At 54.0% G+C, this 22,359-nt stretch overlaps 7 protein-coding genes across 7 annotated transcripts; 4 read left to right on the top strand and 3 right to left on the bottom strand.

Moving 5' to 3' along the window:
* Nucleotides 1-54: 54 nt before the first annotated feature.
* On the bottom strand, nucleotides 55-1,940 carry PV07_11546 (uncharacterized protein). The gene is made up of 2 exons (XM_016398992.1): nucleotides 1,671-1,940; nucleotides 55-1,598 (listed from the first exon to the last, which is right to left on the bottom strand). The coding sequence occupies exons 1-2, from the start codon at nucleotides 1,706-1,708 to the stop codon at nucleotides 1,064-1,066; spliced, it is 573 nt and encodes a 190-aa protein (XP_016243554.1). The 5' UTR covers nucleotides 1,709-1,940; the 3' UTR covers nucleotides 55-1,063.
* Nucleotides 1,941-2,240: 300 nt separating this feature from the next.
* On the bottom strand, nucleotides 2,241-3,846 carry PV07_11545 (uncharacterized protein). The gene is made up of 2 exons (XM_016398991.1): nucleotides 3,532-3,846; nucleotides 2,241-3,472 (listed from the first exon to the last, which is right to left on the bottom strand). Exons 1-2 carry the CDS (start codon nucleotides 3,760-3,762, stop codon nucleotides 3,011-3,013), a joined length of 693 nt encoding a protein of 230 aa, XP_016243553.1. The 5' UTR covers nucleotides 3,763-3,846; the 3' UTR covers nucleotides 2,241-3,010.
* A 168-nt stretch (nucleotides 3,847-4,014) lies between these two features.
* PV07_11544 (uncharacterized protein) lies at nucleotides 4,015-5,989 on the top strand. The gene is made up of 2 exons (XM_016398990.1): nucleotides 4,015-5,097; nucleotides 5,147-5,989. The coding sequence occupies exons 1-2, from the start codon at nucleotides 4,268-4,270 to the stop codon at nucleotides 5,685-5,687; spliced, it is 1,371 nt and encodes a 456-aa protein (XP_016243552.1). The 5' UTR covers nucleotides 4,015-4,267; the 3' UTR covers nucleotides 5,688-5,989.
* A 231-nt stretch (nucleotides 5,990-6,220) lies between these two features.
* On the top strand, nucleotides 6,221-12,854 carry PV07_11543 (uncharacterized protein). Its single transcript, XM_016398989.1, has one exon. The coding sequence runs from the start codon at nucleotides 6,445-6,447 to the stop codon at nucleotides 12,805-12,807; it is 6,363 nt and encodes a 2,120-aa protein (XP_016243551.1). The 5' UTR covers nucleotides 6,221-6,444; the 3' UTR covers nucleotides 12,808-12,854.
* Nucleotides 12,855-14,161: 1,307 nt separating this feature from the next.
* On the top strand, nucleotides 14,162-17,556 carry PV07_11542 (uncharacterized protein). Its single transcript, XM_016398988.1, has 3 exons — nucleotides 14,162-14,531; nucleotides 14,597-16,079; nucleotides 16,128-17,556. The coding sequence occupies exons 1-3, from the start codon at nucleotides 14,490-14,492 to the stop codon at nucleotides 17,276-17,278; spliced, it is 2,676 nt and encodes an 891-aa protein (XP_016243550.1). The 5' UTR covers nucleotides 14,162-14,489; the 3' UTR covers nucleotides 17,279-17,556.
* A 129-nt stretch (nucleotides 17,557-17,685) lies between these two features.
* On the top strand, nucleotides 17,686-19,274 carry PV07_11541 (uncharacterized protein). Its single transcript, XM_016398987.1, has 2 exons — nucleotides 17,686-17,875; nucleotides 17,927-19,274. Exons 1-2 carry the CDS (start codon nucleotides 17,813-17,815, stop codon nucleotides 19,181-19,183), a joined length of 1,320 nt encoding a protein of 439 aa, XP_016243549.1. The 5' UTR covers nucleotides 17,686-17,812; the 3' UTR covers nucleotides 19,184-19,274.
* A 91-nt stretch (nucleotides 19,275-19,365) lies between these two features.
* On the bottom strand, nucleotides 19,366-21,758 carry PV07_11540 (acetoacetate-CoA ligase; the record flags this gene model as incomplete). Its single annotated transcript, XM_016398986.1, has 1 exon — nucleotides 19,366-21,758. The coding sequence occupies one exon, from the start codon at nucleotides 21,756-21,758 to the stop codon at nucleotides 19,458-19,460; it is 2,301 nt and encodes a 766-aa protein (XP_016243548.1). The 3' UTR covers nucleotides 19,366-19,457.
* Nucleotides 21,759-22,359: the final 601 nt, after the last annotated feature.

Raw genomic sequence — 22,359 nt, 5'->3', positions numbered from 1 at the left:
TTGTTGATGAAAGAATCGAACTGTCTGGTCGTAGGGATCGCTGGACCATTGATTCTTGGAAGCAAAAAGGGGTCAGCCCAGCTTTCTGGTGTCTTACATGGGGAAAAAAAGAGCTGAGAGCGATTCTGCTTGCACACCCGGTTATCAACGTTCAAGTACCGTCAAAGGCACTATATTATATTTCTAACCCCCATTTGGTCTATGAACTTGACCAAAGACTCTTTCTCCAAGGCTGCCGTCCCTATCCTTCTTGATTTCTCTCCACCGAGCTTCTGCATCAATGTCTATTTCCTTTGGAAGCGGTGACTGCAACGGTAGCTGGCTACACAAGCATAGTGAAGCCCATGTAGATCTGCTTATGGAGCAATGTCGAGTCAAGTTCCCGCCGTGGGCTGCCCTGGATATTCATGTTATGGATGTTTGCTTTTAGAGCATTGGATCCCGACAGAGGTTCTGGACACATTCGATGGGCAGCTCGGTCGTCAATTCCAATCGGTGTACGCCTGTCCCTTTCTCGCTCAACGGAAAGCCGTTGATGGGTGAACATAGTGTCCGACCCGAAATCTCGTCATGGACAAGAACCCACAAGACAAAGTGCAACGGGCACAGGCATCACTGACAGATGCAGCCCCATTGACAAGGCAGAGGCTACACAGCCCTCCTTGCCGCAGCCGAAGAACTCAACCTTCCCGCCCAGCTAGGACGTATCCTATCAAACTGGCTTCAAGGCAGTCGAATATAATTCAGATCATTGCTGGGAAGAGTAAGCGGCTGGTCTGGCGATCGGTAGCGCCTTTATAAGCTGGGGCAAAACAGGCGACAGTTCTGAGATGCGCCGGTGTCTAAAGGCGATGCGGGTCAGGGAAGTGTCAAGTGCGCTCCCTGGCGATCCATGTACCTCGTTCTCTGGCGTCGTGAGATTTGAGTACTCCGTCATGCAATGCCCGGAATCAACTTTTAGGGCAAATTCGGGTTGAGCCTTCCTTCGCACCAACTCTGGAACTACAGAGCATGAACTCTGCCGCAGCAGAGCACTTCTTTTGTCAGATGCAAGCATCTGTGTTCACTCATTCTCGACAAAGGAATTCGCCAGTCTGCCAAAGTAAGGCACTTCGAAATGGTCCAGGGTCTCAACGTCTCGGTAAGCATGAAGCGATAGAAAGCCGATCAAGAGCAGGTCGATTGTGAATAACATCCAAGAGAGCACCTTTGACCAGGACAAGACCAGATGGACGAAAAAAATGGCCGAGAAGAGCATGCTAGATTGCCACGCATGAAACCGCACATAGTCGCTCTTGTGCTCGAACAGGAGGAGAAAAACGCCTCCGGCTGGTGGGAGGAGGAGGTATGCCAGCATTGCTTCATAGTCTACTCTTAACGGCAGGCTTGTCTCGAAAGCCTCCAAGCTCTGGTCCCTATGTTCTCCGGCAAACGATGGCCCAGTTGCGACATCGTTAATAAACGCACTGGGAGGGAGCAGTGTCGCCGTACCGACGCTGGCACGAGTTGTGGGCTGTATAGGTTTGTTCTGGGGAGGAGGCGACCGGACTCGAGGCGAATCGATGGAAGTGCGAGGAGGAGGCGATAAAGCGCGTTCTCTGTTTGAGCAGTTGATTAGTACCTTTGTCTGTTTACCTCCATCCTCAGATTCTGTCATGGCCGCAACTCACATTTCCGGCGATGCATCCTGATATGGCGCGAAATTCATTGTTTACTTTCTCCGCAGTCGGTCGTGTCTTGATTCGCCAGGCCCGGACGGTGGTAAGACTGACGGCAAACACGTTGTCTCGTCCTTGTTGTAAAGCGGAGTGCTTCCGTAGAGGGTTCCTCTTCCAAGCTGGTATGGACAATTGGAATGAGGTGGATGATGAAGCTGGTTTGTGACGCAGACCGGCGTTGCTTGCTTCGTAGCTCAAAGCAATAATAGACGGGCAAAGCTGATGCTGCCGGGCTCGTCCTTTGGCGGCCGCCTTGTGGCCTTGCTGCTTTTACAACCTCTTTGTCCCCTACAACATTACCATCGGCTCCTCTGCGCTCTGTACCGAGGACTCTGACCTCTCAGTCTCGTAGCTGTTGACGCTCTCGAGTCACGACCGGGCGGACGGTCTTGCTTTGCCATATCTACTAACGTAGACTGTTCTCTTCATGTTCACTTGTGCCCCTCTTATCACGTCCCATCGTGACAGAAGGCCTACTACGTTACTGGCTTCGTACAATTCGAGATGCCAATACCCGTCATTGGGCAGGCTTAATCGCGCTTGAATCATTGCATCTTCTCCCATTGTTATTGCACTTGGCTGAGCGGCAGAGTCCCTCATTGTATCTGGACTGGTTGCGCGGGAGACTGCCCCTGTCAAACACCAGGTCGTAGATTTGTCCGGCAGCAATGAGGCCATTCTTGAATCGAGGCTTAATGTCGTCTCACCACCATGTTCCTTTTTGACATGCTGTGATCTCTGTAATCTGCGCTGGCAGAGAGCGATTGCATCCTTTCGAGCAAACCAGATTCCCTTTCCAGTTGCTCTGCCCTCATTCCCGCCAGGTTTTGTCAATCAGTATCACTGTAACCCAGATTGAACCGAGGATATCTGATAGCCCTGCTTACTTGCGCTGTGCCGCAGTTAAAAGCACGCAAGACGGTTTGGCCGGCTTGACCGCCCCTTTTCAACGCATCAGTAGCAGCGAAATGAGCGGTATACGTTCAACCCTGCTCACTTGGCCCTCGCTTCCATTCCGCGCTCTAGTGATGGACCAGGCTTGGAGAACAAATGATGTCCCACCTGGCTCGTGCGGATCGCGGTGAGGTCAGAGAGATATCTGAATCATCCGGTATCAGAGGAGCCCATGAGAAAAACTTTTTTGCACGTTGGCAAGCTTCCAACTTTCCAGATTCCCTAGGTAGCGACGAGATTGCATTCGTCCTTGCCACTCGTTGTGTATCACAGATTTCTGCGGTAGATCCAAGGGGCAGTGGCAAAATAAGTTAAACCCATTAAACGGAAGGCAGAATTCAACCACGGCCTCGAGGAGCTCTACCAGTTGCCCCTCGCCCAAGTCCTGACGTCGTTCTTCTGCTGGAGCTTGTTCCTCGCTTTATGCTGTTGGTATTAGCGCCGCCTACCTGCGTGTAAGATGTGGATTGCGTGCTTGGAGCGGCGCCTCTTCCTGATGCACCGATTCTTCCAGTACCTCGCGAAGCCCCCCTCGTAGGCTTGGTGGCCGTCTCAGTTTTGCGCCTCTGTTCCTCTTCTGCTTGTCTTGCTGCGGCTCTCTTCCTCTCCTCCTGTTCGGCTTCTCGACGAGCAGCAGCGCGCTGTTTTTCCAGGGCTTCCTCTTCGATATCCGCGATATCTTGACTGGTGCCTTGCCATGAAGGGTCAAGGATAAGACGCTGGTTATGTTCGGTCTGAGACAGGATTTTTGTCCACGTATTCAGAAGATGTGAGGCAGCTGAGACAGTATTGTTCACAGTCTGGTACCCAAGTTAGCGATCAGTATCAACTGTAGGAGGAAAGCAGATTGAATCTTTACTCTCATATTGCCTTTCGCCTTGTGGAGGCTCCGTATAACGCCTTCAATTGCCTCGTTAACCTGACGGACACTCTGTAGTTCTTGATGCAGGCTTTTCTCATAATCTTGTTGTCCCTGGTATGTGTGCTTCCCAGCACGCGCTTGTTTGCCGACGGCCTCTTGTTCTGCAGGCCCCTGCCAAAGACTCGCAGCAGAATCATCCTCGGTCAAGCCAGAAGAGTTGTAATCCATGATGTAGAAGAGCAAGAGATGATTTTGGGTCAAATAGGATGCCCCGTCGTCTGCATATTACTATGGTCCGCAGCGGTTTGACCGCAATGGAAACCGCAAACACACAAAAAGCCGCTTTACGCGTAGTCGAGATGGGGCGCGTTTCACTCGGGATGAGAACCCTGGACCCTGGACGCCCAGACCTGCAAGCCACTGACTGCGCTGGAAGATGTGCTGTTCCCAGCCACTCACCTGGCACGCCGCTGCACCTGACAGAGGCCCAACCTCCAACAAACTCCTCGACCTCCAATCTTGCCTGTACCTTACGATGCGATCGCTGTATTCTTGTTGTAATCTGTTCTTGCTACACTGCTCTTGACCGGACTGCCTGACTTCTGGAGAGCTCACTGTTGCGCGACTTGAGATTGTCCTTTCTCCCCTTCGCTTTGAATTCCCAGGTCCGGCAGAAACATCTTCAATTGCCTGTGAAGAACACCACTTCACTGCTGCATGTGCGCTGCACAAAATGACTTCAACACCGCCTCTTCAAATCGCATCGACTCCTCAGACTCCTCAGACTCCTTTACATGGCGCCGCTTATGACCGTTCTAATACCTACTCCAATCGACGGGCTACAAGAACAAGCTCTCGAATTGCCTCCGCCAATCTTCACACCACTCCCGATGGGCGCGAAAAGATACCTGAAGTTGATGTGTCAGTGACCACTCCGCGTTCATCAAGAAAATCAAGGCCCAGGACGGCCCCTGGAATTCAGTCGCCTGAGTCAACACCAAAGCACAAGGCACCTCGTCGTGTCCAAGTCATCTCGCCTCCATCACCCAACGGCGACACCCTCCCATCAAGCACCAATACGCTTCCTCCATCCAAGTCGCACCTTCAACCTATGGCATCCTCCTCCACCACGATCTCCGACGGCATGCTGCCGACTCCGGTCAAAACTCCGAGGAAGAAAATGGTTCCCAAAGCAAGCAAGGCCGCCCGTGCACTCTTCCAAGACAATACCTTGAGTGTGAACGATCTGGTGGACTTTGAGCAGAGCCCTAGAAGAGATCGAAAGAATAAACGCTACAACGGCTTCTCACTCGAAAGCTTCTCCGTCGAAAATGATGACGGCCGCGGGCAGGTCCAAATTTACACCGACTCTCGTGACAGAGTTCCTCACGTCGACAAAAGTGAGTCCAATCCCTTCATCGAGCGGAACCTGAACGGGGAAACTACCTCTACTCGTAAAATTGCCGGGACTTCCAAGCGCCGTAAGGTTAGTGGAGAGCGGAAGAAGCTGGATCCACAGGTCGAAGAGGCCATTCAGAAGGACGACGGCATGGTTTACGTATTGTAAGTTGCACGCTCTTTCGTCATCGGTTTCATTGCTAACTGTCTCAAGCCGTGGCAAGAAGGTCTACCGACGATTTGACGATGAAGAGGAAGAGGAAGAAGACATTGATGATGGCGATCTCGGTCTCTTGGAGCACACGCCCAAAGACTCCGATGTCAAGCGGCTCAGAACCCTCACCCGCCGGTCAATCAAGCCAAAACGACTTTTCCAGACTGAAGCGCAGCAAAAAGCACGCGAGGCCGCACGGGAGGAGGAAGCTTTGACTGACATTGAGGAACCGACCGATCAAAGGGAATATGCCTCGGGAGCGTCCGGCCACAATAAATCAAACGACATGTCCCCCTGCCCAGCGACAAGGAGGTCACTTCGCTCAAGTGGTCCTGCTCCTGCAAAAAATGAAGAAGCCGATATAATAGATGCTGGTCGTCGTCCAACTCAAAAAGGGAGCCCTTTTGATTCTTGGCCAAGACTCAAAAGCGGAGGGCGACCGGCTGCTGGTACTCCCAGGGGAAAGAAGCGCGGCGCGGCGGATATATTGGAAGACAGTGTTGGGACCATACCCGTCGAAGCCAAAAAGTCCAAGACTTGAGATGGTGCATATCAGCGTTGGATGGGTGTTGCCTTTTGTGTCTCTAGGAGATTCCCTTCGACCGTGGGTTACTATGATTGTATAAGATGTGCTCTTGGACACAAGAGTAGTTGCTTTCAGATGACGGTTTCCAAGCAAGGCGGTGCTGCTCCGGCTACCAGCATTTTACATGCAGGACTTTTGCTATTCTCGAAACCCTTCTTAGGGATGTGGACGTGGTGGTATCCCGGAATGAATATTTCTACTTCAAGTGTGCAGGCTGTAGCTTCTATGCCTGGGCAATCTTCGCTGAGACTGACAGGAAGGAGTGTTCAGATCAAGGTGCTCCCTAACTCGGCGGGTCTGCCAGTGATGCCTTACTTTTCTTTGTTCATCTCGCCTCCTGGTAGATCCCGATGCTGTCCTATCCTCGAGGAAGTGGCACGTGACAAAGCGTGCCAAGGCTTCATGCCCAAACAGAGTGGGACGCCTGCAAATGACTGGCGGCTGGACTCCAACTCCATAGTGTCCATGCAAAGAGGCCAACACCAACACCCAAACTCACTCCTCTCCTCCCCCCGATTGTTCCTGCATCTTCACCCTTCATCAACTTTATTCCTTCTCTCATTCACACCTTGTACCCGTCACCTCTTACTACCTGGGTACTTTTAGATTTGCCTTTTACTCCTCTCTCACACCTTGCCTACGCCCATTGCACAACGTGTCTGACCTCCCCGCAAACCCTTCTCACCAGCACCGCCCTTTTCCAAGGTCATGAATGCTTCCCATGATCCTCAGTCCTGCCGCGTCCGGCCCCTCCTCGCTTTCGAAGATATCCGCGACTCAGATTCTCCTGCTGCTTGATACCATCAGTGAAAGAGAGGGAAAGGCAAAGTGGGACTCCAAGAGGGAGAAGATACAGCGACTGCTCGATTCCAACGGCATGGAGGTCTTCGCCCAGTTCTTCAGGCGAACCATCACCCTAAACACCGCCGCCATCTTTCAGGGTGCGAAAGACTTCGATCAGGGAAGCTACAAGTTACTGCGTGAAGAGTTGGACAAGGTCGCCTCGGATCCAGAACAGCCATCCAAGATTGCCGAGGCCATTGACACCTCCAAGGAAGATTCGTTCCGCGACTTTGACCTTGTTACCTTCATCCAACACTTCTTCGCTGATACCCTTCCTCAAGTCATTCTCGCCATTGCCTTCACAAAATGCGCTCGAGTCGATCTGAGGACAAAAGCGGAAAATTTCCTCGCCGAATTTGCTCACAGCTCCCTGCGCTCTTTGACAGATAGGCGTGGTGGGCCTGCACAGACGTTTGCTGTCGAGAACATCTGCTCTGTGATCGAATATTTTGCCCTAGCCGCCGCAATGAGCACCCAGCAGCAGAAGGATGATCTCTGGCGTGCAGTAATTAGCCGATACACTGGGACTAAACCTGAACAATTCTATGGGGCCTACCAGCTCCTACGCCTTTCAGCTGAATCTCGAGATATCGCCCGCGGTCTGCAACGGCATGGTCCTAAGGTGGTCGCGTCAGAACAAGCCGCGCGAGATTTTCTCGCGTCGTTACCGGCAAGCAGTGTCACAGAGGCAGAAGTGGCCAACGCACTCCTATTCCTGGTCTTCTCCATCAACCAACAATATGACATGTCAAATTTAGTGGAGGCTGTCCGGGCAAAACAGCTGGACTGGAACCTGGTCATCCAAGGCTTTGATATTCCAGGTCTTCGAGTGCGGAGGAACGATTTTCCAAGATTATACAGATCCTTGCTGCATGTCGCGCAGGAAGATCCCCAATTTGACGTCCAAAAACTCTGGGGAGGGAGATGGCAGAATCCAGACACACAAATTTCCTTCCTCGGCGGATTTCTCACTTCCCCATCCACAGACATCCAACCAACAATACCCCGTCTTCGCGAGACTTTGCCCGCAGAAGACCTGAACAATCTCTCTCCCGAAATGACCAGATTGATTAGTCCTGAGCTCGATGGCCCATATGGATCCGCCGATGCTTGCCAGGCTATTTTTGAAGTCGTTTTAGGACCTGGTACGGGGACGGATGGAGAAGATCGACTTGACATATTGCAGGATGTATACCACAATCATCCGGCTATCTTCCTCCTATTCCTGGCTAGGACGAACGCAAAATCGTGGGTGCCAGACCAGGAAAAATTCATTGCCGAGTGCTTCAGCTTGTTCCTCGAGAAGCAACGGCCCGACTATCGGCCTGTGCTGGAAACACTCGCGTCTCAGTATCCTCAGTACCTATTCGAACTCTGCCACATTGTCTTTTCGCTTGATCCTCGACAAACAGAAGTTATATATGAACGCGCTCAAGAATTCGGGTGGACTGAAGAATTCCTCAAACATTGGTCAAATCCTCTAGCACTTGACATAGCCTGCATGCGGGACAAGATCGATTCAGCCTTTGATCTGGATCGTTATCTCTCTGAAGCCGCTGACGGGCAGACAAACTTGGGCATGATTCTTTGCAAATACCTCCGGATCAAGGCAGATGACGAATTCCGCGTCCAGCGCGGCGAAACCACTCCACAGTCCATTCCGCTCACGCTTCGAAGTGTACATACGCTCCTGGAGAAGCTTGAAGACCATCTGGACAATCGCGAGCTGGTTGAGGCAGCGCAGACTACATGCTTGCAGACTTATCCGCGGTTAATGAATTATGGGGCCGGATTCGACGACATATTGGAGAAAAGCAGTGAAGAGAAAGGCAACAAACTTTCCGAGGTCATTGACAAGCAAATGTCGGAACTGTTTGGCCGCATGTATCGATCGGAGTTGTCAATCCGTGACATGGTAAACGAAATGCGAAAGTTCAAGACTTCTCGAGATCCAGATCAACAGGATCTCTTCTGCTGCATCGTCCACGGATTATTTGACGAGTACGTTTGCTACAACGAGTATCCGGAAGATGCGCTCGAGAAGACGGCCCTTCTGTTTGGCAGCATCATCAAGTACAAATTGCTCCCCTCGATCCCTCGAGACTTTGGCCTTGCTCTCATACTCCGAGCTGTCCGCGATCACGAACCTGATAGCCTAATGCACCGCTTTGGCATCGAAGCATTACTCCAGATCAGCGATCAGCTCTCTGAATGGCCTGGACTTTGCAGTCTGCTGCTGCAGGAGCCTTCGCTTCAACATCCAGAAATCTTGCAACGAGCTGAAGAAGGACTTCGTGCACAGCAAGCCGCTGGAAATGGTCTCGGTGCAAATGGCGTATCAGGTGCACACACCACGAATGGGGACGACTTTGTTACGCTGGACGCAGGCCGTGGCTTTCGAGCTTTGCGTGCTGATCCTCCTCCATCTTCCGCCCATTTTCGAGACCCAGATCAGAAAATCCAAGAGAAAATCTTGTTTGTCATTAACAACCTCTCCAAAGACAATATGGCCAGCAAGTTGGTCGACCTGAAAGAGTCCTTCACCCCTGAACACTATCAGTGGTTCGCATCGTACCTAGTGGAACAACGTGCCAGGTTAGAGCCGAATAACCAGGAGATGTACTTCCAGTTTGTCAATATGCTCGATGACAATTTGCTCATGTCAGAGGTTATACGGGAGACCTATGTCAGCATCGTCAAGGTCATGAGCGCCGACTCAACAATCAATTCTGCGATGGAAAGGAGTCACTTAAAGAATCTTGGAGGTTGGCTCGGATCTCTCACTCTCGCGCAGGATAAACCCATTAAGCACCGAAACATCTATTTCGTCGATCTCCTCGTGGAAGGGTACGAGACTCAGAGGCTGATTCTGGTAATACCATTCACGTGCAAAGTCCTGGCTCAGAGCGCCAACTCGATGGTCTTTCTGCCACCAAATCCCTGGTTGATGGAAATAGTGGGAGTCCTCTTGGAACTGTACCATTTTGCGGAGCTCAAATTGAACCTGAAGTTCGAGATCGAGGTGCTTTGCAAAGATCTTAAGCTCGACTTCAAGAAGCTCGAACCTGCTACGGTCATTCGAGACCGGCCGCAGACAGAAGATGATGTGGCAAACATACCTGCACTCCCGGACGGCCTGGAAACCTTTGACGACATGTCTTTGAATGGCGCCATAAACCGGGCTGTCCGCGAACGTCTTTCCGCCCCCGAGATCATGGCCACTCTTCCAAATCTAGAGGACGTGCTCAAGTATCCTCCCACATCTGGCTCCCCCGCAGATCAAGCAATGGTGAAGAGCATCATCTACCGCGCTTTCGACCAAGCCATCCAGGAAATTATCGCACCTGTTGTCGAACGATCGATCACAATAGCATCTATCTCTACGGCCCAGCTTGTCTCAAAGGACTACGCGCTTGAGCCGGATCCAGAAAAGTACCGCACAGCCGCTAGGCAAATGGTCAAGTCACTTGCTGGCAGTCTGGCTCTCGTCACGTGCAAAGAGCCGCTTCGGATGAGCATCTCTAATTATATTCGCCGTCCTGCACAGGACGATTTGCCAGAGCATCTTTTGCCTGAAGGAGCCATCCTGATGTGCGTCAATGACAATTTGGACACTGCTTGTTCCTTTGTCGAACAGGCAGCCGAGCAGCGCGCTGTTTCAGAAATCGACCAGGTCATTGAAGCTGATTTGGAAGAACGCCGCCGGTTCCTTGCTGAAGGAGGAAACCGGGATTTCATTCCCCAAGGAATCAATCGGTGGGCAGCGTGGATCCCTGAGCCCTACAAGCAAAACGTCGGCGGTCTCAATGAGGCACAACGGGCTGTCTACGAAGAGTTCGACCGTAGAGTGCATGGAATGAACGCCGGCCATATTCCCAATGCCTCCGCCGACACTACTGGGCGTCAAATCCCCGATGTATTGCAAGATACTCTTACGATGCCAAACTTGTCCACACCTGCTGATCAGCCTGCAATTCCTCACCAGAGTCCATTGGTCCAGCAAGAAAGTCGAATGCTATCTGCAATGCAGCCACGGGTCAACGGCTTCCCCGAGACACTACCGCCTCATGATAGAATCACCATGCTCATCGAAGACATACAAAAGGCAGCTAGGGCGTCTGAAGCGACACGTCTGAAAGATCTAGAGAAGAACAGCTCAATCTTCCAGGATTTTCGCCAAATCCTGATTGTGCTCACCTCGTCTACGCGCCCAGCAGCTGACCTTCTGGCCCGGCAGATCGCAGAGAAGATTTGCCACATTTTTGTCACGAAGCCGCCAGAAGGACCGCTCGAGGCCGAGGTCTTAGCTTTCTTGCTTTCCAAACTATGTCAGCTTTCCGACCTCATTGTGCGGGATGTTCTCAGGTGGATGACAGCCAATGAAGATTTGCTACTGGCTAGCTCTAACGTTGTGGTGGCGCTGATCACGGCAGGCTTAATGGAATTCGCTCGGGTCGATGTTGCGATTGCTTCAGTCATCATGAGTCAAAACGTCCATGGGTTGCATGTCCTCGCTGAGATCATGGATCAGACCCTCTTCACCGATGAACCCACGGCGCTGCGAGCGGACTTTGCACATAGCCTCGTTGCGATGGCCGCTTGGGTCAAGGAGAAATCGGATCTTCCAGTTGTTCCAGAAATCAACGCAAAGTTGAAGGCTCACGGCATGCCCGAATTTGTCAGTGTCGAGATCACAGACAAAGCCAAAGCGAAGCAGGATCAAATGCGCTACGTGTTCGACGAATGGGTCGGTATCTTCGAAAGCATTGGTCCAAATGAAAGCACCTGCGCAGCATTTCTGAAAGAGCTCCACAAGGAGCAGACGATCAACAGCACGGAGGATCTTGCTGAATTTTTGCGACTGTGCATCGACTCGTGCATCGAATGCTACGACCGAGAAGCCCAGAGCCCCAGAGGCAGCGTTGACGTCGCTTTCTCGCACGCAGATGCGCTTGGTCGACTAGTGATCATGCTGGTCAAATTTCAGGGAGACACCAATGGTGCAGTCCGGCTCAGCAAGGCACCCTACCTTGAGACTATTTTGACGATGCTCGTGCTGATATTGAATCACCACCAAATCATGCGCGGAGTGGCCTTCCATCAGAGACTCTTCACCAGACTGTTTTCCAATATGCTCTACGAGTACTCGGCAGCTCGATTGGACACGACTGCCGACCATAACGATCTGATGTTTGCCTTTGCCAAGTGCTTCAAATCTCTGCAGCCATCATGGTTTCCCGGGTTTACATACGGATGGTACAGTCTGATTGTGCATCGGGTCTTCGTCGCTGGCATGCTGAAGCCAAACAATCATGCGGGATGGGACACTTACCGCGAGCTGATTGGGTTGCTGCTCCTTTACATCTCGGAGCTGTCACAGACGCCTGGTTTCGACCTTTTGAATCTTGACCTGTACAAAGGCACACTGAGGAACATTCTCATTCTGCTCCACGACTATCCCGAGTTCCTTTGTGAAAATCACTCATACTTTTGCTCGCGAATAGCGTACGGGATCCCGCAGCTGAGGAATCTGATACTCACAGCCAAGCCGTCGGCGTATCACGATCTCCCGGACCCCATGACGCCCGGGTTGAAGATTGAACGACTTGAGGAGATGAAGAGACATCCGATTCTGGCACGAGACTTTGACACTCCCCTCCAACTGGCGGAGCTCAGAGATGATGTCCTGGGAGCGATCCAAAAATCGGGCGAGATGGATGGCGTGTTGAAGCAAATCAAGGCCGCCCTCATGGAGGGGCAGAAGGAGTCCACTGCTATGGCTCCAGCCAAAAGCGTGGAAATCATGAACGCTCTCGTGCCATTCGTCGGTTATGACGCACTGAGCAATTCTCCGGGAAGATTCGACTCTAGTTCGGCACCTGTGACATTTCTCACCAAGCTGGCCATCAGCCTAGGTTATGAGGGCCGCTACCAATTCCTCAATGCAATTGCAGACCAGATTCGCTACCCCAGCACCCACACTGACTTTTTCTGCAAGGTGATGCTCCACCTCTGGGGGACAGGGAACGGCGACGAGCAACGGCGCGAAATCAGGGAACAAATATCGCGGGTAGTATACGAGCGACTCACGGTTGCGCGGCCCCACGTCTGGGGGATGACTATCCTGTTTCTCGAACTGCAGCAAAATAACAGCTACGGCTTCTGGGAGAACCTGGCCCCAGACAGCGCCACACAACAACGCCTGCAACAGGCCATGCGGACGGCCCACTAGCCCCAGGCAAGGGGGCGATTCCTCTGTGGGGGTACATTGATCCGGATTGTGCATATTATGTTGGGGGGGGGGGGGGGGTGGAAAGAAATACAGATGATGATGATGGTAGCTGAGTGGTGGAGCTCGACCGTGGGTTTGAACAATTCCTCTTCTTTGTACACTTGACCTCTCGATTTTGTTGGAGTGATGCCAAAAAAAGGCATGGCGGATTGTCGCCTCTGCTACATCATGCATATGACGGAGCGGTGAGGGGGCATGGGACGGGTGTGAGTGCACTGGATGGACTCTTGGCCTCTATAGGTAATGGAAGAAAAGGGGTCGACAAGGCGAAACGGGGCATAATCATAGCATGAAGGGACGACCGGAGTTCTGACGACTGGAAAGCACTGCGTCTGGAAAGGGATCAAAAAGCAAGACTCTTATTTTGTAATGCTCGACTAGTTGGGCAGGAAAGAGGGAGTGTGAGCTGGGAGGAGGAGGAGGAGGATCAAGTTGACAAGGCAGGGTAGGGGACCATGTGCAGAATGCAGAATGCAGAACGAGGCTGTGTTGTTGACCCGAGCTGGCCATGGGGATTTACTGCTTGGTTGAAAGAGCAGCTGTGGCGACCCGAACCAACATTTTTGTGTATCATAGGAGACAAGCTTTGGAATGAACGTTAGAGTCGGACAGGTTCTGAGTGGTTTTTGCTTTCCCCTTCTTTCCTTGACCTTGGTCTCTTGAGTAACGTGTTTTCTTGCGTATTGACTATTCCATGCTTGCAAGGGAGATGAGGGTAACACGAGGTGGTTCGACGCTGGGCAGACGGAAGAATGGAGGAGGTGGAGCTGGTGGTGGTGGTGGTGGCGGACGGATAGATGGAGAGATGGCTTGATGGTTCCTTTGGCTGGTGACTGGTGCCACCAGAGGCTTGGTGATCAGGTTGGTGATGATCGTGAGAGGCGATCGCGAGTGGAGGAGGTGGTGGTGGTGATGAGGAAAAAGTGAATCGACAGGGGGGGAGTGACATCATGCGATCCTCAGAAAGACTAGTCCCCAAATTGACTTAGCGCGGACACTAGTTGACGTCTTGTGGGCCACTAGTGCCAATCATCCGGGGGGAGGCTTTAAGTGGCTGACATCATTTGTCCGATACTGGGCTTCAGCTGGCTTGTGTCCCGATGTTTATTGTTCCAAGCTCAGCTGCGGTGGTTCAAACTGGGCAATTGGCGGGCCAGAGGTCAGATCTCCAAACCAGACACCCAGATGCCCCTAGATGTGCCCCCCTCCCCCCCCCAATGCGTGCCCCCTGCCTGGCTGCTGGCTCCCGTCTCGGGGCCCATCTACCCAAGCACCCAATTGAACAGAATTCGTCATCTGTGAGCTAATGTCGCTGGCAGCTTCACCCACCCACAGAGCAACTTGCGACTGCGCACTCCCACGCGTCACTCCATGTCTATAATAATAAAACATCCTTCCTCCGGCCATCTTCCTCACAAGCGAATTTCCTTGCACTCTGACTCCTTTTCTTTCTCGCTTATTCCCCAACCCCATCTTTCGCTTCTCTCCCACAAGCGAGATCTCATCTTGTTCGCTTAAATCAAATACCACCTTGTCCCTGCCCTCGTCCTCGCCCCGGCTGGCGAGGCTGGCATTCCACTTTACCCGACAACAACAACCAAGTTCCTAGGTACTCGACAGCCATGGACGGGGGAACAATCACCCACGTCTTGTATCCTCGACAGGTATGTTCCCAGTCCTGCCAAAACTTCAATCCTGGCCTGCAGTCCTTCTGACATTCGACGTACAGTCCCAGGGAGCCAACCGAAATCAAGGCTCCAACTCGCTGTCGAGCATCATCTCCACCCTCGTCCCTACCTTGGTCATTGCGGTCGTAGCGTTCACCGCATTTCTTATCGTCCGCACTCGCTATAGTCGTGTCTATCGACCAAGAACAGATGACAAACTCTTGGAGAAGGGATGGACCACCCCTCGCTCTGATACGGGCTTCTTTGGCCTCCTGCGCAATTACACTTCCATGCCCGATGCCTACGTTTTGGGTCACAATTCTCTAGACGGCTATCTGTGGCTCCGCCTCCTCAAGGCCCTCATTGTTATGAGTTTGGTGGGTTGCTGCATCACTTGGCCAGTGTTGTTTCCTGTCAATGCTACCGGACATGGTGGTCAACAACAACTCGACATTCTGAGCATGAGCAACGTGCTCAATCCCAACCGATATTACGCCCATGCCATCATTGCGTGGATATACCTCGGATTCATCACCCTCTTGATCGCACGGGAGAGGCTCAATTTTGTTGGGCTGCGCCGCGCCTACTTTCTCTCTGCTGCGCATGCTCAACGCCTTTCCTCACGGACCATCTTGGTCATGGGACTCCCCCACGACTACATGGAGGAGAAGGCCTTGCGCCAGATGTTCGGCCCCAGCGTTCGCAGAATCTGGCTTCAAACAGATTGCAAGAAGCTCGAAGACGATGTGAAAGAGCGGCGGAAGACAGCCTTGAAATTGGAGGGTGCAGAGATGAAGTTGATCAAGCAGGCCAACGCCAGTCGCCTGAAGAGTGAAAAGAAGAACAAGACCCCAGAATCCCCCGAAACCACCGGCTTGGAGCCGAAACGCTGGATCAATCAGAAGAAGCGCCCTACACATAGATTGAAGCCCCAGCTCTGGAAGAAGGTGGATACCATCAACTGGTCGCGTGGGAAACTCGAGGAACTGAATCGCTACCTCCCCGAGCAGCAGAATGAGCACCTTGACCTCAAGCACACCAAAGTTCCTGCCGCATTCATCGAATTTGAGAATCAGACCGCTGCTCACAACGCCTACCAATCGGTCGCACGGGAATCCCGAACGAAATTCTCCCCGCGATACATTGGTGTCCAACCCAACGAAGTGGTCTGGAAGAACTTGGGTGTCAGCTACACCTCCAGAAAGGCCAAGATGTTGATCGCAACCATCGTTATCTGGGTCATGGTCATCTTTTGGGCAATCCCCGTGGCTTTCGTGGGTTCCTTGTCCAACATCAACTACCTCACCAACAAGGTGCACTTCCTGAGTTTCATCAATCATATCCCCAAGGTCATCTTGGGCGTTGTCACGGGTTTGCTGCCTGTAGTGCTTCTGGCGGTTTTGATGGCTCTTGTCCCCATATTTTGTGGGCTCCTGGCAAAGTTTGCCGGTGAGCCTACATTGTCGGCGATTGAGCTCAAGGTGCAGTCTTGGTACTTTATCTTTCAGGTGGTGCAAGTCTTCTTGATCACGACATTCACTTCCAGTAAGTCCTATCTCGCCTGAACCAGGATCATGCTGACGGTGGAATCAGGTGCTAGCGCCGTGACGACGCAGATCATCCAGGATCCAGGTTCTGCACCGACTTTGCTCGCGAGGAACCTACCCAAGGCATCCAACTTCTACATCAGCTACTTCATTCTCATCGGCCTATCGCAGGCAGCTCTACAGTTGTTGAACATTGTGCCCTTGCTAATGTACACTGTGGTTGGCAAATTGTTGGACAAGACGCCGCGAAAGCGATACAATCGATTCACCAACATTGCTGGGATGGGTTGGGGCTCAACCTATCCTAAATTTGTCCTCTTGGGTGTCATTGCCATATCATATGCCTGCATTGCACCCCTGATCCTGGGATTCGCCACGATTGGATTCTGCCTTCTCTATCTGATGTTCAGGTACAACTGGCTCTTTGTCCTGGGTAACAAGGTCGACATGAAGGGCGAGGCATATTCTCGAGGTTTGAAACAGCTCATGACCGGAGTGTATCTCGCCGCTATCTGTCTCATTGGCCTTTTTGCCATTGGCTGCAGCAACAGTGCCAGCAGCGCGGGTCCACTGGCGATCATGGTGGTGTTTTTGGTGGTTGTAATCATCTTCCAGGTCTTGTTCGACCGTGCGATAGCTCCAATGGAGCAACATATGCCGCTGGAGCTGCTGAACAGCAACAAGTATAGCACGACGATCATGGAGCAGTTGCTCGATGAGCAACAACTCAAGCACGGAGACATCGAACCTGGCTCGTCGGTCCGTGGGGATTCCGTTCCTAAAGAGACCGGCTTCTCCAAAGAGGAGAGTGTTGGTGACGCCCCGGGATCTCATGCTCAGTCGAAATCTCCACCATTCAACTTCTTGAGCCGGCGCATTGAACCGATGGCACTCAAATTCTACGAATCAAACAAGAAGATCATTCCCGACTCGGCGGATTCCGAATCGTGGATTCCAGGATACACGTCGGAAGAATATGAACATGCGTATCTGAACCCTGCAATCACGGACCCGAGTCCCGTCATCTGGCTAGCTAAGGACAAATCGGGCGTCAGTGGGTTGATGGTTGCCGAGAACAGGGAAGCAGATATCCAGAGCACCGATGAACGAGCCGAGTTGGACGAGAAGAACAAGCTCGTCTGGAGCGAGGAGCAGGTCAAGGAGATGCCGTTGTGGCGAAGATTGGTCAGATATTGAGCTAAGGGATTCTGCATCCAGCGACCTGTTTGGGTGTTATGGACGGTCAAAGGATAGCATCAAGGGATAATGGAAAAGGAACAGGAATGGAAAAGGCTTGAGGTAAAAGCAATCACGGTCCTTACGCACGATTGATATCGTGCCTTGTTATGAAATACCCCCCAGGCACTGAAGGAATATGGTGGAATAGCTCAGATAGGGCTTGTCATGGTAATTAATTGTTTCCTTGTAATCTGCCGGGAATTCTTTGCAGCTGAATGTATTGCGGTGAACGGTTGATCGAGGAGTTTTTGCTCGCGTACGGCTGCGTGTCGAAAGTCGACGTCATTTTATCTCGAGATCCCGACGCGTCTCGACTGCGCACTGTGGTGAATGTCAACGAGCTTGCTTCTTTCCAATGCGACATGCCTCAACGTGACTTGTGGCTTGGACACACATACATGTCTTTGAAGATCATCTGAAGTGGCATGATGAAAATGGCCACATGAAGCAATATCCCTCTTCAGGGTAAGTCGTGCTAGGCATGCCCTCAACATGGCAGACCCAGCCTACGACGACAATGAGGACGGTAATGAGACACTCATCCAACGAGTGCTGGTATGTCGTCCCCGTCCCTGGCGTGCCCTGGATTTGTCTCATTGTGTGCAGTCACTCAGTCTTACTCCCATGCGAATCTTGACCTCTCGCGCTGCCGTCAAGGCGTACCTCTCGACCATCCTCTTCCTAGGCACCTCGACCGTACTCCTCGCCCTCTCTTCTACCGCCTACGCCTTCTTCTACTATAACTACATACCACAGATTAGCCTTGAACGCGTCCTCTACCTGCAATATGGCACAGACTTCCCTCCGCACGCGACGGCGGAACTGGACACAAACGCGCTGGTCTCGCAACAGGCGTACAATGTGGAATTGATCTTGGACATGCCTCGCACCCCGACCAACCTGCAGGCCGGGAACTTCATGCTGGATCTGTCCTTGTTGGGCTCCAAGAGCGTGCCTGACGCGGTGTCGTCGTGGCTGGGCAACATCACCGTGGAGAACGTGCTCTATCACTCCCGACGGCCGGCCATTCTGCCCTACGCGTCCCCGATCCTGTCGCTCAGCCACACCGTGCTCCATTTGCCGTGGCACTTGCTCAACCTGCGCGACCTGGACCGTTCCCGCCTGGTCGTGCCCATGTTCGAGATGCTGGTGTTTCCGAGGGGCGCGAGAAACGTGCCTACCCACGCCAGGCTCGAGTTGCAAGCCAGCAGTGTTTTACAGGTGTACGACGTCAAGTTGGCGTTCAGGGCAAAGTTTCAGGGCATGAGGTACTGGATCTACAATTACCGCGCCACGGCCTTTGTGCTCTTCACGGCCTTGTTTTATGGCGTGAGCGTCACCAGCATGGCGCTGGGGTGGGCTGTGATTTCGCACATGCTCTCCGGCGGCGGTGAGGGCCAGAAGAGGATCAAAATGGAAGGGAGGGAGGGGGTGCCGGCGACGGGCACGCCGATCAAGACCGAACACGAGTCGTCCTCCGGCGCCGCCACCAAAATCAAGACGGAAGACGAGGCCGAGTCGTCCGGCCCACATGGGGTGGGAGGTGGCCTGTCTCTCTCCAACATCTCGGACACGCCGACTCAATTTCCTACGGGGAGAGGCCGGCCGCCCTTGTCGTACTCCGGACGTCCCGGCTCCGAGGCTGAAGCGAGAGTACACGTCGAAGCGGAAGAAGATCGTCTGAGAAGGCCTATGGGGCCAGGCGAAGCTGCGGATGATGAAGACGAGGGAGATTTTGACGAAGAAGAGATTCGTGGGAGACGGGTTGAAGGCGATTCCGGGATCGGAACCAGCATGGAGAGCGAGCATGCTGGACTGGGGGTAGTCAGGAGGAGGAGTTCGAGGGGGTTAGGCAACAGATGATGTTGAGTGCGTGCCGAAGATTTTATGACCTCAGTTTCTATATACCCAAGAGCACAGTATTCTTCAACCCACCTATAACGATGCTGCCCGGTCTTGTCTGTCTATGTCTATTGGCTCCGGCTTGGGAGTGGCCCAACCCTGTTCTTCGAAGAGTCTGTCTTTCTAGCTCTACAGAACCTCATTGCTGACTTGTTACCCCGGCATCGCCATCTCGACAAGCAATCGAACCAGCATGGATATCACTCTAAGAGGAAGAGACCCAGCCACGGCTCCCTCACAACTTATTCACCCGAGCGTTGGGGCCCCTCCGGGACGGCTCCCTCTCCAGGTCTCTGAAGCGCTCGTACTCGGCCAGACAAGCGGGGTTCCTGACCGTGGAGCTCACCTTGACGGCCTGGCCGGAGATGACGCGCTTGACGGCGACCTCGACCTTCTTGCCGTTGACCGTGTAGGGGATCTCGCGAACCCGCTCGATGAACTTGGGCACGTGGCGGGGCGAGAGGCCGTCGCGGACGGCGGCGCGGAGCCTCTCGACCAGCTCGGGGGTGAAGTCGGCGTCGTGGCCGGGCGCCATGATGACGAAGAGGAAGACGGTCTCGTCCTGGTCGTGGGCGCGGCGGCGGCCCACGCACAGCGTGTCCGAGATCAGCGCGTTGAACTGGGGCCCCTCGACGATGTTGTACACCTCGGAGCTGCCGAAGCGGATCCCGCTCGGGTTCAGCACGCCGTCGCTGCGGCCGAGGATCTGGAGGCCCCGGGTGAGCGGGTTCATGACGATGAAGTCGTGCTGGGCCCAGACGTCGAGGTATTCTTCTTCGCCGCTGCTCCCGCCGACGACGGGGAACTTCTCAAAGTAGGCCTCGCGGTATTTCCGGTGGTCCGGCGTGTCGCCCCAGAACCGGCACGGCATGCTGGGGAAGGGCTTGCGGCAGACCAGCTCGCCGGGGCGGCCCTCGGCGGCGCACGAGCGGCCCGTCTCGCCGTCGAGGATGTCGCAGTCGTGGCCCAGCGCCCACATCTGCATCTCGTTGGCGTACACGGGCCCCGCCGGGTTGGTGGCGATCCACGAGGAGGCGATGTCGGTGCCGCCGGCGACGCTGGACAGGTGGACGCGGCGTGGGAACGCGCGGTAGAACCAGCGGAACTGCGCGCCCGTGAGCGTCGCGCCCGTCGTGGTCACCAGCGCCAGGCGCGACAGGTCGAACGCCTCGGGCCGGATGCCCGACTGCTCCAGCTCGAGCAGGTACCGGGGGGACGTGCCCCAGTAGGTCGCGCGGAACCGCGCGCAGATGCGCAGCATCGTGGAGGGGTCCGGGTGCAGCGCGCCGCCGTCGTAGCAGATGACCTTGCTCCCCACGGACAGGTGGCCGTTCATGACGTTCCACAGGATCCAGCTGGTCGACGAAAACTGGAACACGGTCGACCCCGGCCCCAGCCCGTTGTGCAGCAGCGAGATCTTCTTGTAGTTCAGCACCGACACGTGCGGCGACACGATGCACTTGGGCTCCCCCGTCGTGCCCGAGCTGTACACGATCACCAGCGGGTGGTCCGTGGGCACGCGCGCGTACCGCAGCTTGTCCCCCGCGCGGGCCTTGGTGAGGAACTCGTGCAGCGAGATCGCGCCCGCCAGCGGCGTGATGTAGTCCAGGTGCCGCTGCCGGTGTGGCCGGTGGCCGGTGGGCACGAAGACGAGGCGCGGCTGGGGCTTCGCGACGGGCAGCGCCCGGAGGATTTGCATGACCTTGCCCAGCATCGAGGGCCGCGTCCCGCGCACCGCCACGTCGACGTCGGCGAACAGCCACTTGGGCTCGACCTGGGCGAACCGGCTGACGCAGCCCGAGACGCCCAGGTCCGGCGACACGGAGGTGAAGACGGCGCCCATGGACGCGCTGGCCAGGAACAGCACGACGATCCACACCGAGTTGGCCATCAGCGCCGCGATCACGTCGCCCTTCTTGATCCCGCGACGCACCATGGCCGACCGCACCGCGCGCACCAGCTCCGTCAGCTCAGCCCAGGTGACCTCCTCCGGGTCGTCGAGGCGGCCCTCGCGCAGCCCGACCAGCGCGACGGCGTTTGGGTTCGCGGCTGTGTTGGGCACCAGCACGTTCTCGGCGTAGTTGAGCCGCAGCCCGGGGAAGAAGGTCGGGATGTCGCGCAGGCGCGCCGTCGGGTCATACGCCAGTCTCGTGTGCTTGGGCAACGGGGGCACAATCCCGCAGTACTCGTACAGGTCGATCCAGAACTGGTGCGGGTTCTGCACCGTCCAGCTGTGCAGCTCGTGCGAGTCGCGCAGCGACTGCGAGAATTTGGCGTTGACGTGATGGCGGTACTGAGACATGGGCGGCGCTTCGGAGTCTGCTGGCGTCCATAGCGGCGTCGGTGCGGATGTGCTGTCTGATGTTGGACTGGGGTCTGGACTGGAGCTGGAGCTGGAGCTGTTGTTGGAAGAGGAAGAGGAAGAGGAAGATGATGATGTCGGTGACGCCCTCTTGATCTCTTCCCGATATTGCTTGGAGCAGTACTCGAGCGGCAGCCCGACTGCGTTGTAGTATGCCGGTGACGATGACGGCATTGTGGTTTTTGAATCAAAGGCCCTTGACCCCTTCGTGGTGTATCAATCTATCAATCTATCAATCCAATCGGACAATCTATGCTGTAGTTGTATTCTTTTGTGTCTTGTCTCTTGTATCGTAGCGTCCTGTATAAGTTGTATAGCAGTTGTATCACCTCTTTCTGTTTTTTCAACTGTCTCTGTCTCTGCTTCTGCTTCTTTCACCTCTTCACATGGGACAAATCGAAACCAAGATCAAAAGAAGGAGGGTCTGACAAAGAGAGAATTACATACAAGTCGAGAGCGAGAGAGAGAGTGAGTTCTGTTGCACCAGATACCTAAGAAGGTAGAGCAGGCCGAGTATTCGGCAAGAAAAAGCAACGGAGGAAGAGACAGGGAGGGTACGGATCGTAGCCCGGTCGCAACGGATGCGACCACCCACCGATGTGTTGTTGTTGGAGAGCCTCGGCAATGGTAGCGTGCCAAAGGCCAATGCAAGCAAGGCTGACTGTGGGAATCTTGGGCGAGTGAGGGGGAAGGCTGCAGATAGTTGATGGGGACAAGGCTGAGACAAGGCTGAGACAAGGCTGCGTGCGGGGGATTCAACTTGACAAGTCCAACT

Source organism: Cladophialophora immunda (genome assembly GCF_000835495.1).
Source record: "Cladophialophora immunda strain CBS 83496 unplaced genomic scaffold supercont1.7, whole genome shotgun sequence".
Taxonomy (NCBI): Eukaryota; Fungi; Ascomycota; class Eurotiomycetes; order Chaetothyriales; family Herpotrichiellaceae; genus Cladophialophora; species Cladophialophora immunda.
Note: the sequence above shows the minus strand (reverse complement) of the source record. Positions and strands in the feature narration are given on the sequence as shown.

Bases quoted from the DNA above. Each gene is read 5' to 3' on its own strand.
- PV07_11543 (XM_016398989.1), top strand. From the start codon at position 6,445: ATGCTTCCCATGATCCTCAGTCCTGCCGCGTCCGGCCCCTCCTCGCTT.
- PV07_11546 (XM_016398992.1), bottom strand. From the start codon at position 1,708: ATGAATTTCGCGCCATATCAGGATGCATCGCCGGAAAT. The intron at 1,599-1,670 runs GTGAGTTGCGGC...CTGCTCAAACAG, and splicing joins CAGGATGCATCGCCGGAAAT to AGAACGCGCTTTATCGCCTC.
- PV07_11541 (XM_016398987.1), top strand. From the start codon at position 17,813: ATGGCAGACCCAGCCTACGACGACAATGAGGACGGTAATGAGACACTC. The intron at 17,876-17,926 runs GTATGTCGTCCC...CATTGTGTGCAG, and splicing joins CACTCATCCAACGAGTGCTG to TCACTCAGTCTTACTCCCAT.
- PV07_11542 (XM_016398988.1), top strand. From the start codon at position 14,490: ATGGACGGGGGAACAATCACCCACGTCTTGTATCCTCGACAG. The intron at 14,532-14,596 runs GTATGTTCCCAG...TTCGACGTACAG, and splicing joins ACGTCTTGTATCCTCGACAG to TCCCAGGGAGCCAACCGAAA. The intron at 16,080-16,127 runs GTAAGTCCTATC...CGGTGGAATCAG, and splicing joins GATCACGACATTCACTTCCA to GTGCTAGCGCCGTGACGACG.
- PV07_11544 (XM_016398990.1), top strand. From the start codon at position 4,268: ATGACTTCAACACCGCCTCTTCAAATCGCATCGACTCCTCAGACTCCT. The intron at 5,098-5,146 runs GTAAGTTGCACG...AACTGTCTCAAG, and splicing joins GACGGCATGGTTTACGTATT to CCGTGGCAAGAAGGTCTACC.
- PV07_11545 (XM_016398991.1), bottom strand. From the start codon at position 3,762: ATGGATTACAACTCTTCTGGCTTGACCGAGGATGATTCTGCTGCGAGT. The intron at 3,473-3,531 runs GTAAAGATTCAA...CTTGGGTACCAG, and splicing joins AGGCGAAAGGCAATATGAGA to ACTGTGAACAATACTGTCTC.